At 35.3% G+C, this 17,475-nt stretch overlaps 1 protein-coding gene across 3 annotated transcripts in view; it reads right to left on the reverse strand.

The window, feature by feature from the left end:
* Nucleotides 1-17,475, reverse strand: part of Gdap2 (ganglioside induced differentiation associated protein 2) — a 250,942-nt gene that overhangs the window by 84,688 nt on the left and 148,779 nt on the right. For all 3 annotated transcript variants that reach the window (XM_081729124.1, XM_081729123.1, XM_081729122.1), the window contains exon 2: nt 12,001-12,180. In XM_081729124.1, coding sequence (XP_081585250.1) covers nt 12,001-12,176 — 176 coding nt within the window. In that variant the 5' untranslated portion in view covers nt 12,177-12,180. The remainder of the gene's footprint in view (nt 1-12,000; nt 12,181-17,475) is intronic.

The following is a 17,475-nucleotide window of genomic DNA, read 5'->3' on the forward strand; positions in this document are numbered from 1 at the left end:
TTTTTTTCTGCACAAAGGGTGTATATAAAAGATACATCTTGTTCAACAATCACTTCACATATTTCACATGACTATATTGTTTCACATATCTCACATGACTACTACTACGTGATACTATCTGGGAAGTATTTACGGTATAAGCAGACGAGAGACATTTAAAGCACCAAAGAGATCAGGTCAAGAATTGCTGTAGTAAAAAAGGCATTCAACAAGAAAAGATCACTCCTAACTAGTACGATTATTTTCTAATATTGGACTAAGGAAGAAACTGGTCAAGTGCTATATATGGAGCATTGGACTTTATGGTTCAGAGACTTGGACATTACGGAAGTTAGAGAAGAAATATTGAGAGAGCTTCGAAATATGATGTTGGAGGAAGATGGAGAAAACAGAGAAAGCAACAAACGAAGAAGTTTCAAAACGGATAGGAGAGAAGGGGACGCTTTTAGCCAGTATCCTTCGAAAAAAGGCCAACTGTACTGGACTGGACATACATGTGTGGCGCACTATGGCAAAGGCGACTCCTGTGACTAGTAACTCAGGAATACTAAATCATAGACATATATATATATATATATATATATATATATATATATATATATATATATATATATATATATATATATATATATATATATATATATATATATATATTCATTTGTAAGTCAAGAACATTGCACCAAGTATTATTTTATAGTTTAGTGTTCGTAGGATCTACGGGCCGTGTGTTAAGATGTCCCTGATCTACCCTATGGGTTAAAGGAGACGGATCATTAATGGAAATTATTATATAAAAAATGTATAATGAGTATGTGGAAGGAAACGGGAGATTCCTAACGAAAGCCACTCACACTATTCTCTCACCACAAAATTAACATATTCCACTAATAAATATGATTTGAGTGTTGATATATCCCACCTTTTGTCGACCTCCCGTGACGAGGAAGTATCCAACTTCTAGACAAAGTTCAGAAAAAAAATCAAGGGTTAAAGTTTGTACATAAATTTACAAAGCAAGATAATACGAGAAAAGATTTTACGAGAATCGAGACCAGACGAAAAATATTTTTTAGAGAATCGAGACGAGATTTCTACAAAATTTATGAGACGAGACAACCTTATTTCTTGTCTCGTCTCGTGGGAAACACTAGTTGTACGTCCGAAAAGGTCCTTTTTAACATTTTTTTATGCAAACCATTTCAAAATTATGTTACTTTTAGTGCAATGATGTGATCACCCTGTACTAACCGATATAGATAAAAAAAAAATTAATATCCAATATTATTCACGCGTCCTTTCTTTGACGTGTCATATGAAAGAATATCTCATTTTTTAAAATATATTCTTCAGGCAATGCTCGTGGTTCCCACATTCACCGCAGTTGGCGTTGGCGTCGGTGTGTTGTAAACATCGCGACTTCTGGTGCAGACCGTGCTTCCTGGAGTTCGATAAAAACAAGATTGTGACAGCATCCCACAAATGTAACAAGATGCTGCCAATTTCCTGTTCCAGCAAGACGGGGCCCCACCCCATTATCATCACGACGTTCGTAAATTCCTGAATAATGAGTTACCTGAACGTTGGATAGGGCCCGAGCAGGGAAAAATGACCAGTGTTTCGACACGTGGCCTCCAAGATCCCCGGATCTAACTTCCTGTGACTTCTTATGGGGATACATAAAAGATAGTGCGTATGTGCCACAGTTACCAGAAAATGTAGAACTCAAGCGTAGGATTTGAAGAAGTTACTACCACTGCCTCTCAGGATATGCTCCAACGAGTACGGCAAGAATTTGATTACTGTCTAGACATACGTCGTGTTACACATGGTTTCCATATCGAGGCATTATGAACTCATATATTTTTTTTAAAAAAAAAATGAGATACTCTTTCATATGACATATACACGACAGCTATATCACTTGTAGTTTTTGTGTAATAAATTAAGAAAAGTGTTACCGGACTTTTGGTTTATTTGCAGGTTTGAAGTCTCTTTTCAGCACTGAGACCACATATGTGACATCAACATACGGGTTAACGTTAGTTTCACATGACATATACTTCCATCGGGAACCGAACTCCAATCTTTCGCACCAAAGATGAAAAACCCTAACAATTTGGTATGAAAGAGCTCTCAGCAAATATCACAGAACCGGCGCTTCCATTGAGAAAAGGACAATATTTCACCCTGAAGAATTTCTCCACGGGAAAACAATTAATAAGAAATGAAGCTCTATTGATTTTCCAACATAGACCAAAATTCCAGTTTTCTTGGAAAACTACGTCACTATACAATGCATTTTTCGCTTACCAGAGACGATATGAAGGAAAATGGAGATCGTGAAAGAAATTCGAATTCGCGATATCAACGGATTTACACGTTTTTATAGCCCTCTACATTCCGAGAGAGGGATTTCTACATTTCGTCAGGAAGTATGTGTACTCCCTAGATGTTGTACAGGGTAGCCCATAATTATGTATACGATGTTTCAAAGATTGCGGTAAAGAAACAAGCAACATAACTTGAACATAAAATTGAACATAAAAACATTACTATTATGATTTTCCTTATAAGAAATTTTACTCTCTATTCTCCATGGCAAGGTCCGACAATGCATCATCCAAATCTATATTTACCTGGAGACGAAGAGTAACGCTGTCACAAGTAGGGATGGCCAGAACTGGTTCCTGGTAGAACCGGTTTTCGGGTCTGAACGAATCCGGTTCTAGAAGATCCGGTTCCAGAACCGATTTTTCGGATCCAACTCTGGAACCGGTTCTTCGGATCCAGGCCTAGAATCGGTTCTTCGGATCCAAGTCTGGAACCGGTTCTTCGAATCCAGGTCTGGAGCCGGTTCCTAAGATCCGGTTCTGGAAACGGGTTTTCAGATCCAGATCTGAAACCGGTTCTTAGGATCCGGTTCTGGAACCGAGTTTTCGGGTCCAGGTCTGGAACCGGTTCCAGAACCGGATCTGAAAACCGGATTTCCGAGAACCGGTTCTTCGCGGAACCGGAACTTTGTGGCCATCCCTAGTCACAAGTAGCTTGACAGTCTTGCACTCTGCACCCTACGCTGTGGAACTCTTCTCTGATAGCTTCCCGTATTTCGGCCAAATTGCGCATGTGATGTTGACACACTTTGTCCTTTGAAACCCCCCTAAGAAAAAGTCAGGTGGTACCAAATCGGGAGATAGAGCTTCGTCTCACCTCCGCATAATTGTTTGTTGCAGAATACAAATGCACACGCTGTTCCCGAGACAACCGTTTCGCCATCCTATCTGTACATTAACGGTTCTAACTAAACAGCGTGACAAACGTCTTGGCATTTGGAGGCGGCGCTCCAAGTTCCCTTTAAATGCTGCTAGCAAATGAGAGGCCAGCGATATTGCCACGTTTATTTTGCACACATCCACGTCTATTCCCTGTCACTTGATCGCGCTATAGTTTGCCTGCTTAGCCCTAACCACAGCCTTTTACCACTTGGCAACGTCGCGCCTGAGCTTGCGTTTTATTTGTTTAGCTGAAATGCCAAGATGTTTGTCACAGACTTTAAGTCCAGTGATCGTTATCCCCACTCTCAAGTTAAACAGTGTTGCAATATCCAAACGTTTTGTCCAGAATTACAAATACTACAGACAGTCAAACGTCATATGCATAATTATGGGCCATCATGTACCTAGCATTCAACGTATCCGGACCACATTTTAAAATTTTTGTAAGTTTCTCTATTTTTTAAATGTCAATCGTATCTTAAAATTTAAGGGTCATTTGTTGAAGGGCAAAAGTAAAAAGTTGCGTTATATTTCATTAATAATTCTATAATAAGGTATAACTTATTTTTCTAGGAAAAATCCAAATGGGATAGTTTACTCTTGGGGGAATTATTCTGAATCAATTTTCTGCAAAATGACTCAAGCGATTTTTGTTTGTATCATATTTAATAAATAAATGTTTCATTAATAGTCTTAAATACGGCATACGTCATTTTTCCTGCAAATATTCGTTTTTTTTAAACTCTTATGGTAAATTTTTGTCAGATTTCCTTAGAAACGATTTCAGCAATTTTGTTCATCTTTCATAAATAAATATTTGAATATTATAGACTTACAATAGGCATAAGTTAATTTTTATATAAAGAAATATCTATAAAAAGTAGCTTACTCTTGAGAGTGAGATTTTAAGATTGTTTTCAAAACCGACTCGGGAAATTTTCTCATATTTCATAAGGGTGGCCCAAAAGTAGGTATACATCCCTGCATTGATCAAGTATAACACTCGAGCTTATAGGTTCATTTGTTTTGGCTGTTCCAAACGTAAGATATAACTAAAAAAAGGCATTAAGAACAAATAATAAAGAAACTTAGTCTATCTAATGGATAACAATAAGAAATTATATAAAATGAAATGAGATGATCAGTACCGTACTGTATAGTTACTTTTGGGCCACCCTGTATATATGGTATTTCGTTAATAGTCCTACAACGAGTTATTTCTCATAGTTAAGAAAACCACAAGTAGTGGTATATTCTTGGGGATGTTTTTTCTTTGGATATTTTGCCAAAATGTATTTTATATTATTATTATTATTATTATTATTATTATTATTATTATTATTATTATTATTATTCCACGAATAATCGCAGGAATAACGATTTACGAAATGCGAATGAGAAAGTTAATTGCGATGGTCCGTACCTTTTATTATTTTGACCAACACATACAACAATTATTAAGGGCTTACATACACCCCGTCATTTATCATATTTTCAAAAGAATTAGGTAACCCTCCGCGGTAACATGAATGCGTGAGTATGACCAATGTTGGTTGGTGTTGGTCAGCAACATAACACGAAATTTCATTCTGATTTATTTCACGTATTTGCTTGTTCGTGTAGGATTTTTCACTACGAACTTTCTAAGTACATGAACACGAATATTTTAACAAAAAACATGCCAAAAATACCCCCTTCCTTAAAAAATGAGAAATGTTTGCCATACTGTCAACGAAACGAAAAATTGAGAGCTACATTTCTAAATTCGAAACCATACGAGAAACACATTAATTCTCATCTCATTTTCGAGACGAGACGAGACATTTTATGAGCCTCGTGAACAGGATTAGCTCTCCGAAGTCTTAGATCTCAGAAACAGTTTTACTTTTACATGATTCACATATAAAACTATAAACTGAAAAAGTGACTGACTGAACTCAATGGAGAGCAGTTATCACCATTCGCAGATAACTGAGTTATTAGATAATATACTCCAATAATAAATATAGGGGGAGGGGCACGGTGGCTCAGTGGAGAGCGATTACCTTTAGTGTGTAACGTCCCTGGTTCGTTCTTTGGTTAAGTAAGTTTGAGCTGGACAACATCGTGTCAGTAGATTTTTTCAGGGTACTCTAGTTTCCTCATACTTTCTCATTCCAGCGATTCTTCCATTATCATTCTTCTGCCTTAATCATTCGTTTCCCTTAGCCTAAAGGACATTCCTTTTTTATGATTTAAATGTTGTCATATCACACTCTGTCGATCTCTAGTGGCGAGGAAGGATCATGATAGCTTCTATAGAGCGTCCCACCCTTAGATTGCAGTACAGGAGTAAATGGCAATGCTTTTCCTTATGCCCATTGTTGCCAAACTTAGCCTGAATTTTAGAAATTGTTTCTTTTACTAGGTATGAATAAATTATTGTAGAACATTGTATTCTCTATTAAATAATCTGTTTTTTCTCACATCAAGAAGAATTTTTAAGTATTGAAATAAATTGAAAGAGTGAAATCTTGCTAATGGCAAATTCTAACGTCGCGTTAAATATATCACGTCATAAGTTCGGAACTCTAAGAGATACAACAATGAAACTTATACAGCTATTAATACCATATTTGGTGCCAATGTTGGAAAAGTTTGCATTCAAAAAAAACTTTTTGAATTTTAAAATAAAAAAATAAAATGTAAGAGAAAGTGCATATACTATTCCAATGCAATATCTAAAAACTTGACTAGTGAGAAACTTTTGTATTTTTCAGGTTAGAAGGGGGTGCAAAGCGAGAAAAATATTGAGAAAAGATTGAAATTATTTTTAAAACAATTCGCAAGTCTTAGGAATGCTTCTTTAGGAAGCAGGGTTTGATAATTCGGTTTGGTTTTGTTTCCTCGCCCAACAATCTGTATCTTGTTGGCTGTCACTATACGTGATTTAAAGTCACAACTTGCGCGTTTGTTTAGAACGGATATAATGGGGTTTCTTTTCATTCTTCTCCTGTTTCCAGTCTGATAGAGGTGTCAGAAATGAGTATAGAAACTAGGAAGGTTCAGTTCCTATTCACCATTGCATTTGTCATAATCATCATCATCATCATATTTTATTGGCAGGCCACTTGCTGCAACTCAGAAGCTTCCACGATCCATGGTCTTCGGTTAACCTCTTCGTCTTCACGTATGATTTTTCTATTTTGATATCGTCCAGAAATTGTAGTATCATTTCGTCCCCTCCCTCTTTTTCCTGCCACCGAGTGTCCCCACCAGGAATCGAACCCGAGGCCGCTCGCACCAAAGACACGAGTCGCTATCTTGTAATTGAATTTGTGTAACCTGTTATTCCTTCTTTACCCACAAAACTACAAATCTCAAAACATATATATGTATAGGCCTATCTACTGCATTTTTTTTTCTTGTAGCCCTCGCACGCAAAAGCACCAAACCCATGTACGGTACGTGACGTTAATGTATAAATCAATGCCACTGCGATTTCTCTTTACTTTGTCGTTATCAAACCCGTGAAAAGCATGACAATGTTCTATCGCAAACGTACTTCTGAATTCCTCTCCCTCTAGAATCACAACCTTACGTTAACGACCTCGATCCCGTGTTTGAACTGGCAACAGTGACGTTATGTGTCTTTAATATTTAATACAGAACAGAAGCACAAAAGTGATGAGGAAAGTGTTAAGTGCTGCTTTCAAATTTAAAGTACAATTACCAAGAAAATTCTACTCCTAAAATAGGCGCTGCTATTCCATTTACTTTAATGAAACTACAAAGAACACATTGTATATTTTGAAAACAAGAGAAGTGAATTTGATAAACTTAAAAACTCAAAATGTACTGACTTCATAGGAAACTAGGGTAACTTTCCGTTTTCTGCATGGGAAGAATACCGTTTAATAATAGTACACTTATATCCTATTGTAGGTTATTAAAAAAAAGGGAAAGAGAAAAAGAACGAAGGAAAGGAAAAAGAAAGAAAATGCATTTTTTGTTTGATTTTGAGTTTAACGTCCCTTTCAGCAGCGAGGCTTATGGCTCCCAACCATCCCGAAAAATCCGGGACCATCACGGAATTGAGATCTGCGTCCCGAAAATATTTCTCGGGACGCTTAAATGTTCCGGATTTCAGAGAAGAAGCAAGGAAGGAAATATTATAGTTTGCTTTTTTCACAGGATTAGGTATATAATTATTCTCTTCAACTTCTAAGTATGGCAATTTCAAAGTTGAAAAAAAAAAAATGAATACATAAAACGGATTTATTTAAGGGGGCAGACTACTAAATATTTTTCGAAAGCTAACAATTTTTCTTTTGCCAGTTTTTCGTAAATGAAAAGAGATAATGAAATGTAACTTACCTCAATAATAGATAATGTTATTCTACACCCGAAAATACGAATCGGAAGAATTTTCAGTGTTGCCATCCATAGAAATTACTGTGTGACCAGAATTTGAATTACCCAAAAATCTAGGTAAGTTATTACAAAATAAATACAAATATTATTTAAAAAGTAGTAAACAAGGAACATAGTAGTAAACAAGGAACACAGACAGCATGATAAGTCATCAATTACCGTTAAGTTCATTTTTCTAATCGTTGTAAGGCAACGATTAGAAAAATGAACTTAACGGTGATTGATGACTTATCATGCTGTCTGTGTTCCTTGTTTACTACTTTTTAAATAATATTTGTATTTATTTTGTAATAACTTATTTATTTTGTAATAACGTAGGCCTACGTAAGTTATTACAAAACGTGTGAAAGGAAACATCATAACTTGAACGAGTTAAAACGAACTCTGAAAGTCACGAAACATAACAGATCCTGAGGAATTAAAAAAAATGCTTACCAGGGGGAGGGGGTAAATCATCTGCTTACGTTTGCTTAACTGCCGAGGAGAATGTATACTAAAATGACTAGAAATGTGATTACGTAATACTTGAACAACTCTGTCTAATGGAAGAAAGTAAATTAGTGTAATACTTCTTTTCATTTCAAGCATTTCAAAGATCCTCGTAATTTAGTAGCGTCTCGGATTTTCATTTTTAAAATATGGCAACCCTAGCGAGGCTATATGAGACGGAATCTGCTGATTAACGTGAAATCCGGACCACATGAGCTCCCGCTGAGAATCGAATCCGGGTTTCCCACGACAGAGGCGCGTACGCTAACCATTTAGTCACGAAGGAGTTCATAAAAATATATAAAGGGAAATAAAGAAAGGAACGTAAATAAAGAAAAGGAAAAATAAAGGAACAGAAGGCAAAGGAAAAAGGAAAAGTAAAGAAAGAAAAGGAAAAAGGAAAAGTAAATAAAGAAAAGGAAAAAAGGAAAAGTAAATAAAGAAAAGGAAAAAGGAAAAGTAAATAAAGAAAAGGAAAAAGGAAAAGTAAATAAAGGAAAGGAAAAAGGAAAAGTAAAGAAAGAAAAGGAAAAGTAAATAAAGAAAAGGAAAAAAGAAAAAAGGAAAAGTAAATAAAGAAAAGAACAAATAAACTAAAAAATGGAAAAAGGAAAAGAAAAAAATAAATAAAAAGGAAAAGTAAATAAAGAAAAGGGAAAACAAAATAAAGGGGAAAAGAAAATAAAGAGAAAGAAAAGTACACAAAAGAAAAATAAAACAAAGAAATGAAAAAAACGGAAGACAGGTAAAACAAAAGAAAAGAAAAACGTTGAGCCACATGTTTGGTTATTTTAAATTAAAAAGAAAAAATGTAACTACCAAATTTTATGTCTGTAACCTTAAGGGATTCCGAAATATGGACATATTATAATAACTGCGAACCTCACTCCCCCTCCTCACTGTCGAATATCCAAAAATTCTTCCTTAGCGGTATCTTACGCCAGAAATCCTATGTGCTGTCCAATTTTCAAGTCTCTAGCAATTTGGCTTAACACGTTGATCAGTCAATTAGTCAGGACTTCTTTTACATATAGAGAGAGATGACTACAGATCAGTGAACACTAATTTATTAGGAGGCGGTGACTTAGCGGTAAAGTGCTCACTTCGAGAGCGAGACACTCTTGGTTCGATTCCTAGTTATGTGAACCTGTGTTACGACAGTCTCATTCCACCAACTTTTCCATAACCATTTACCTGAATTAACTCCTGGAATAATAATATTATGAGATCTTAACTGAATTGCTTCCTACAAAACACACTGAAAACATATGCGAAACGTTGTGTCACCTATTGGTTATTAGCGCTCATTTAAATTCACTTTAAAACCAGCAATGTTTTGGAATCAGTAGCAGTAAAAAAAAAAAAAAGTGTTTCATAATAGAGGTGAACAGTTATTAATTTTATTATTGGTAATAATAGTCTGTACAAAAAGAAGTCGTGGTTGACTGATCAACCCTACGCAAACTGCTTAAACTAGAAATTTAAAATGTGGAATAGGATAGGTGAAGAAGGCGCCACTAAGGAAGATCTTTACGAAATTCGACGTAGAAGAGGAGAGGGATGAATCGACTTGCAATTCTTGTAGTATGTCCATATCTCGGAATTCCTTACGATCAGAGATTTAATATTTGTACGTTTTATTTAAAATGATTCGACTCATATTTCAGCTTTCTTTTTTTAAATATATGTCCTAGAAGGGAAGAAAAGTGATGGGAAGGAAAAGAGAAAATTAAATGAAATCTTTAAGGCCGAAATCTTTAGTCCCACGATTATGCCGGTTAGGCTAAAGGAGATGGTGATGATGAGAAATGAATGAAATGATGGAATGAAGAAAGAGGGAGGAAACGGGAGAACCCAAAGAAAACCCACAAGCACGGTGTTTGTCCACCACAAAGTCCAAACGGCGCGAGCAGGGAAGGAAAAGGGGTTGCAATTATTATAGTAAGATATCCATATCTCGGAATCCTTCAAGGTTTAAAGGCACGCAATTTGATATTTAAATTTTACATTTAAAATAATTAAAATTGTGTTCCTGAGTCTTTTGATATCTAGAAGAGAAGAAAAAGGAATATGGGTGATTCACTAAGACGCCATACAAGACATTCGAATTTCATGCGAGACTTCGAGTTCATATAAATTCTATATGAAAGATGCACAAGGAAAAACGCCAGAAATTGTTCGCAGTAACACATGGGTGCATTTACTAGTAAAGAATGGAATCTTTCTTTCAGTTTAACGATTATGTCCTTTAGGAAAGGGAGACGGATGATTAAAGCTAATAAATGATGGAAGAATTGGTGGAATGAGAATGTGGAAGGAAACGAGAGTTTTCCGAGAAAACCCATGGACACGATGTTGTCCACCACAAACTTACTTTTTTTTTGGCTTTACTTGGCCGGCGATCGAATCAAGGACCTCACGCACCAGAGGTAAGCATTCTACTACTGATCCACTGTGCCCCTTTTTCTACAAAATGCTACAAAAGAGACATTTATATTGAACTTGTCCAGTGGCGTATGCAAAAGTTGAGACCTGGTTTTAACCTACTCCTGCTGAACAAGATACGTAATATGAAAAAAAAAAAAAGTAAATGAATATTTACCATCCCCATGACGTAGGTGTCGGAGGATCACCGATGGGCAACTAGAGATATCACGCCAAACATTGGCGTCCCCGCAGCGACGATCCGCGGTGGCCTCACTTCCGTTTTGAAAATTATACCACCAGCGGCCCATCAGCGGAAGAGACGTCAATGAACAACAAAATTAGTCCCCCAAAATATGTTAAATCGCCTATATGTGTAATTTGTTACATTAAGGAGAGTCTAAAAAACACTTTTAAAAAAGTGCCCCAGGGTAGGCGCGAACTACCAACCTTTGGACTACTAGGCGCGTGCTTTCCAACTTAGCCACGGAGGTGATGGAGAAAACATCGCTTGTAGAGGCATAAATCGTTGAGGTATTTCTAATTTAGCTAATCAAAGTGCTCCTGTAACCGTGTATATTGGACGATAACCGTCTGAGATTAGATAAAATCCGTTCGGCATGTAATTTTATAACAAAATGACGCGCGTCTTTACTTTATTTCATGGTTGTACCATATTCACTTTCAAATAATCGGCTACACTTGTCATCTAAATTCATACAATTATGCGCACTCATCTCAAAATTTTTCACTTCATGATGTAGAGGCAGGGATTATTCTTGACCCCCGTAGATCACGTTAGGAACAATTCTTCAGGAAAAATAATATATAACAATAACCGGATGCACATGACTGGCGATAGTTCGTGTTGGTCCCTTCGCGATTCTCCGCGACGAATCGAAGGACTGCTGCGCGGTGGTAACTTCAATACTCCGACTCTAGATATCTCTTTCGACTCGACGAAACCCTGCCGCCAGTGGCACACTAGCGGCAGTCCTTCGACGCGTCGCTATAGCGACGATCGACATTTACCGCCAAGTGGGCAACTAGGTGTTGGCGACGTTTACGGCATGGTGATATTATGATATGTATATCAAGTCCTGGAATGATATAAACTTCGAAATTTGAACCCAGCTCCTTGTTAAAATTCTGTATACTCTACTGAACATATTATATGTCCCGGAACTAGAACTCTTAATTTAAGGTTATGAATACCTGCGCCATCTTGAATTTAATCCCATGTTGATTTATACGGCGAAGAACTCTTTGTTCAACAGGCAGAGGATGCAAGATGGCGACAGTGACATGTAACCTCTGACCAACAACTACCTGTATCAAAGTGTTGCCAAATCACTAGCGCATCAGAAAGATATAACGAAAAAGTATTTCATTATGTACTTACCAAAGAATAATCTTACTGTTGAGCGTGCGATTATATGGGAAGGGACTAACAGCGTGTTTCTTCTCGTCCTGGGCATAGTGGCCAAGTTGAGACGGTGGTATACTGCTCCACCGTTTCAACTTCCCCACGTCCACCACCTCCAGGACAATGCCCAACGGGTCCATATCAAGTTTCATTGGTCTGAAAAGAATAAATAAAAGTCACTATAGTTACAGAAAATGCAATAATTAACTAAGAAATATTAACAATAATTTCACTAATTTTTTATAACACGATAATTAGAAATAGTTTTTATTGTTATGAAAACCAAATATTAAGTTACCAATGAATATTAATGACAATGGCAAAATGTCTAGCTATAATCCTACTTTTATACAGGGTATAACATAATATACATACATACACTTTCACTCTTATAAAATTATGATTTACCAAGAACTTAAACCAGCAGACTTTTTAAAGACGTTAACAGCCATGCAAGAACATCTTGCAAAATGTCTCAGATGATGCTGTTCTTTTATGTAGTGAGGAAGCATATTTCAACTTAAGGTTGGTTTAAAGAGACAAGTTTTGCCGATAGATGGCACTACAGTTTTCATATCTCTCCCATGTATTTTTTACCATTCATAAAAAATCACGATTTCTAGGGAACTTCATAATCTATCGAAGGCAGCCGATTTTTTTATGTAGAATTTTCTTCATTGTTGAAATGAAGATCCAAACCTTTAACAATGGAACTGTTTCAACGATGAAGAAAATTCTAAATAAAAAATCGGCACGGATTGTTCCCTTTAATAGATTATGAAGTTCCTTCTCTAAAAATTTAAAGTCTCTAGGTTGAAATTAGTAAGAGAAATTGTAAATTTTCGTGAAAGGTGAAAAATACATGGGAGAGAGACGAAGACTGTAGTGCTATCTATCGACAAAACTTGTCCCTTTACACTAACCTTAAGTGGCTGTGTAAACAAACAAAATTTCCGCTATTGAGCTGCTGTTTTCAATTACGAACTGGTTTCATTACCGTTTTCAACGAACTTAAGAAATTCGTTACTGTGTGTGTGTGTGTGTGTGTGTTATTTGCGAATTTTTCAATTTTGAGCCCTCCATTCGACACAGCATCAAAAACTACCTGAAAGAAGTAATGGAATTTTTCGTGTCACTCTTACTGTTCCCGAGATATTGGCCAAAAAAGTTCGGATTTCGGGAGATTTAAGGAGCCATAACTCGGGAACCGAAAGTCATAGAGATATGATAGTCAGAGATATGGTATTTTGCAAATTTTTCAATTTTTACCATGTGCCTTCGTAAAACACCATATCGTAGAACGTTCTAACAGAACTCTTTAAACAAAACATGTGGAAAAATTTTAGTTCTCAAGGAAATTATAAATGGATAGATATATTACACGAATTGTTTAATGAGTATAATAATAAAGTACACAAAACAATTGGTATAAAAAAAAATTAATTAACCTGTAGAAGTGAAGAAAAATTAATTCTTTTTAAGTTCGTTCTGGCAATGCCCTTGGAGTATTCTCAATTGGTATTATTTTTGAATAAACAACTTTCTATTTGCAGTACTTTTTCTTTTATTAATCTTTAAAATGTGAGAGGTTTTATTGAGTCACCCTGTATTTTCTCAGTTAAAAGTCAAATCTCGATTCAGGTGTATATTACGATGTCAGTTACATTTTTCCCTCTACGCATGGGGTTAAAAAGAAGAGACAAATCAGAAAACTTCATTTTTATTCGCAGGCCGCTATTTCGCCATCGCTGAATTAAATAATTTATGAAACAGATGCTCTGACACTCCGCCCTTACGAATAGAAAATGAACGTCCTGGGACATAAAGCATTGGACTGCAACGTTTCAGAAGGTAACCATCCAAGCATTTCTGTTCAATCTTCATTCTAATTCTTAATACTATTGGGTAGAGTTTACTTTCCATATCCATTTTTAACAGGACTGTTGCACGGTTTTACAATATTCAGATTTTCATTAAAAAGAAAAAAAAGAGCTCTATAAAAAGTGGATATAAATTTATTGTCAATAGTACACTCGAATTGTGATTTCCTGCCCGTTAACATAGTGATAGCATTTTTAAATATATAGGCACTTTTACATATATAGATCGATTTCTGTTGGCGTGCACTTTGCCGTGGATACAAATTTCAGCTTTTTAAGGCTAAATTGCTCTAAATGGAACAATTTTCAATTTTTCAATTTTTAAAACATTATCTGCTGGAACTCCATGAAGCTGTCAAAATTCGTGTCATTCTAATGTTAATATTACAGAACGCAACGCATCGCTATTTTTACTTTATTTTAATATTAGTGTCAGTTGTTTATATAAGGGATGGGGAGTGGTGATTACCACAACACCGAGCAAGATGTAACGTTACACTGCAGCTGATTTAATGCCGATATTTTATATATATATATATATATATATATATATATATATATATATATATATATATATATATATATATATTTTTTTTACATAATATCTTACATACAGTTGTAAGTATTCTGGAATCTACGTCGTACCTTCAATTTCACGCACTAAAATTTCAAGTTAAATACATAACAGACGCAGGCATTTTGAATTCTTTGGAATCTATTCGATATAAGTTCACTCAGATCTAAATAAACCGTATTGCAATATTCTACTCTAGAATGCACTAAGCTTTTCATTAGTTTCTTTATGGAGATCCACTAGTTTTAGCTTTCCACTAGTTTCTTAAGATTTTTTTCAGTCTTTTATTTATTCATTTTTTATGTATATATTTATTTTTCTTTTGTCTGTTTATAATCATATCAAGATCATGATGAAAAAAAAATATTAAAATTTTGATTGCTTTCATAGGGCGTGGTGGTGAGGACTAATCCACGTAGTTATTATAATCTGTTGGAGAATCCACCACGGAAAATGTATAGTGCATGGTCTGAACATTCTACCGAATTTTGTGTACCTATCTGTTTAATTTTCTGTATGGAGTCGGTAATTAATTACAGCTACTCTGTAAAAAAACAGAAAAGCAACGCAGACTCGCGACAGCCATAGTATTAATCATTTCATCATGTATGTCAACAAAAATATACCAAATAGATCTCTGGATATACGCTCTGATCAATATGTCAAAATGTCTATCTTTTGAAATTCATGGTGTGTTTAAATTAATCCAGGCAATTCACAACAAAAACGTCACTTTTGTCTTTGATAAAGTGTATACACATGTTGAGTCTCATGTAAATATAACCACCTTCGAATAAATAAAACTTACTTTGAAAAAAAAAAAAAAAAAAAAGGTTCTGCAATTCTGAAGTAATACAATGACATACTACCACAGGAAATAAACGTACGTTTCACAATGCACAGCAATCACCACCCACATAAAAGAAAAGACAAACGATCTGTTCTATCAAGGCTGTTGTTAAAGAGCATAACGTTATGATGTCCATACAAATACAAACAATGCTACATTACGAAACTGTTTCCTGCAGAGAAAACGCTTGCTGTATAACGTGTGTGCACTTTCAAGGATTCTTTCAGTTTCTTAACATTACAACGAAGTAACAAAATGAATAACATTGAAAGAGTTTTCGAATATTACTCTCCGCTGTTGACGACTGTGTTGGATCAGTGGCAAAGGATGCATATGGTCTAAGGAACAGTCCCCATAGATTGGTACTAGTGGAAACTAGTGATGGAATGGGTCATAAGTCACCGAACCACGAGTTTTGTCCGGGTCTGTGTCTCGCTTATTAGACCTAGTCTGACCCTATGACCCAGACAGATCTGGTTACCCGAAGAGTCCCATGACCCAGAAGCAACCGAAATATCAGTTCTGCAGCATTCTGAAGAATTTTATATTTGATTAACAATGTTTATTGCTTAAGCTTGAACATTCATATATGTTTTTATTAATCAAAGATAGTTTTGAGATTTTTAAAATATTATTTCATGTTTATTCGTCTTCCCATACATGGTTTTTGAACATATTCTATACAAAAAGAATGAACAAAATATTGTTTGAGCTCAGCAATATCTTTTATATTCTAAACGTTAAGTTTTACATGTTGATTAAACTTTGACGACCTTTCACAAGAGAACCATGTAGCTTATCTTTTCTACGATGCTGATGCGTTTGCACTGATAAACCTTGTAGTTATCTTTCAGTGCAATGTTTCACACCCATAGATGCAAACAACAAGTGGGAAAGAAAATTAGATTTAGTAAGAAGGTAATGCGAAAGATGAGAATCATGTTTGTTAGAATAGCATTAATAGCCTCACACATTTCCATATGCGTATGGTGATGTTTCGTCTCGGCTTATAAATCTGCCCGAGTCAGTCCGACTAATCACTCTACCCTGGTCACTGGGTCACTCTGGATCATGGGTTCATCAGAATCAAACAGGGCTATTCTCAGTCATGGGTCTGTCCGGATTGGATAGGATCATTCTGGTCATGGATGTGTCCAGTTCACCGTGTCAGAGCCGTTCAATCCGGATCATGGGTCTACCCACGTCACCGGGGCACACCGAGTCATAGATCTGTCCGGGTTACGGGTCACGAACCATTGATGGAAACGGAACCATTGATAGAAGAACTTGAGGGGGAAAAGTATTCTGAAGAAAGTAAAAAAAGAGATTTATTCCATGCTTTTTATAACCTGGTAAATTTTCGGCTTAAAAAAGTTTTAATGTTAGTGGGGAGATAATAGTAATATGTTTCATCTTTCTTTTTCCGTTAAAGCACACAGAGAAACATTTAATTACTGTATTGTGAAGAAACAAATCCTGTAAATAATAATAATAATAATAATAATAATAATAATAATAATAATAATAATAATAATAATAATAATAAAGAAAATTGCTACTTAAAAAAGAAGAAAAAGAGGAAATCCGTGAACGCAGTGAGTTTTCTAGTTTCAAAGAATTCTCTGTAGAGCTACTAAATCAACGACAAAAAATATTTTAGTAAAAAAGCTAAAAGTGTTAGCAATAATTGTCCCGAAAATGCGGATAATTTTGTGGAACAAAATTATTATTTAAAATTTGTTAACAAGTTAACACTTCATGATAACTATACCATAGCATTTATTGACACCGTTATACTTTCAAGAAAAAGTTTTAAATGCTATCCACAAGTTTATTATTATTATTATTATTATTATTATTATTATTAGTAGTAGTAGTAGTAGTAGTAGTAGTAGTAGTAGTAGTAGTAGTAGTAGTAGTAGTATTATTATTTCAAATATTTTGACACCATATAACAGTAAAGAAAGAAGGGATTCTGTGAATATTTATTTCTTGTATCATGTTAACTAATATCATACACAAAATAGACGCTCATGACTTTAATTAGATTGTAACAGAGAATATCTGAAGCTTTGGGAAAAGTGTTTCTCGAACGGAGAACGCAAGTGGAATGAAAGTATTTTTGTATCTGCTTTTTGGTTCATGGT

Source organism: Thermobia domestica, chromosome 10 (assembly GCF_964235325.1).
Source record: "Thermobia domestica chromosome 10, izTheDome1.hap1.1, whole genome shotgun sequence".
Taxonomy (NCBI): domain Eukaryota; kingdom Metazoa; phylum Arthropoda; class Insecta; order Zygentoma; family Lepismatidae; genus Thermobia; species Thermobia domestica.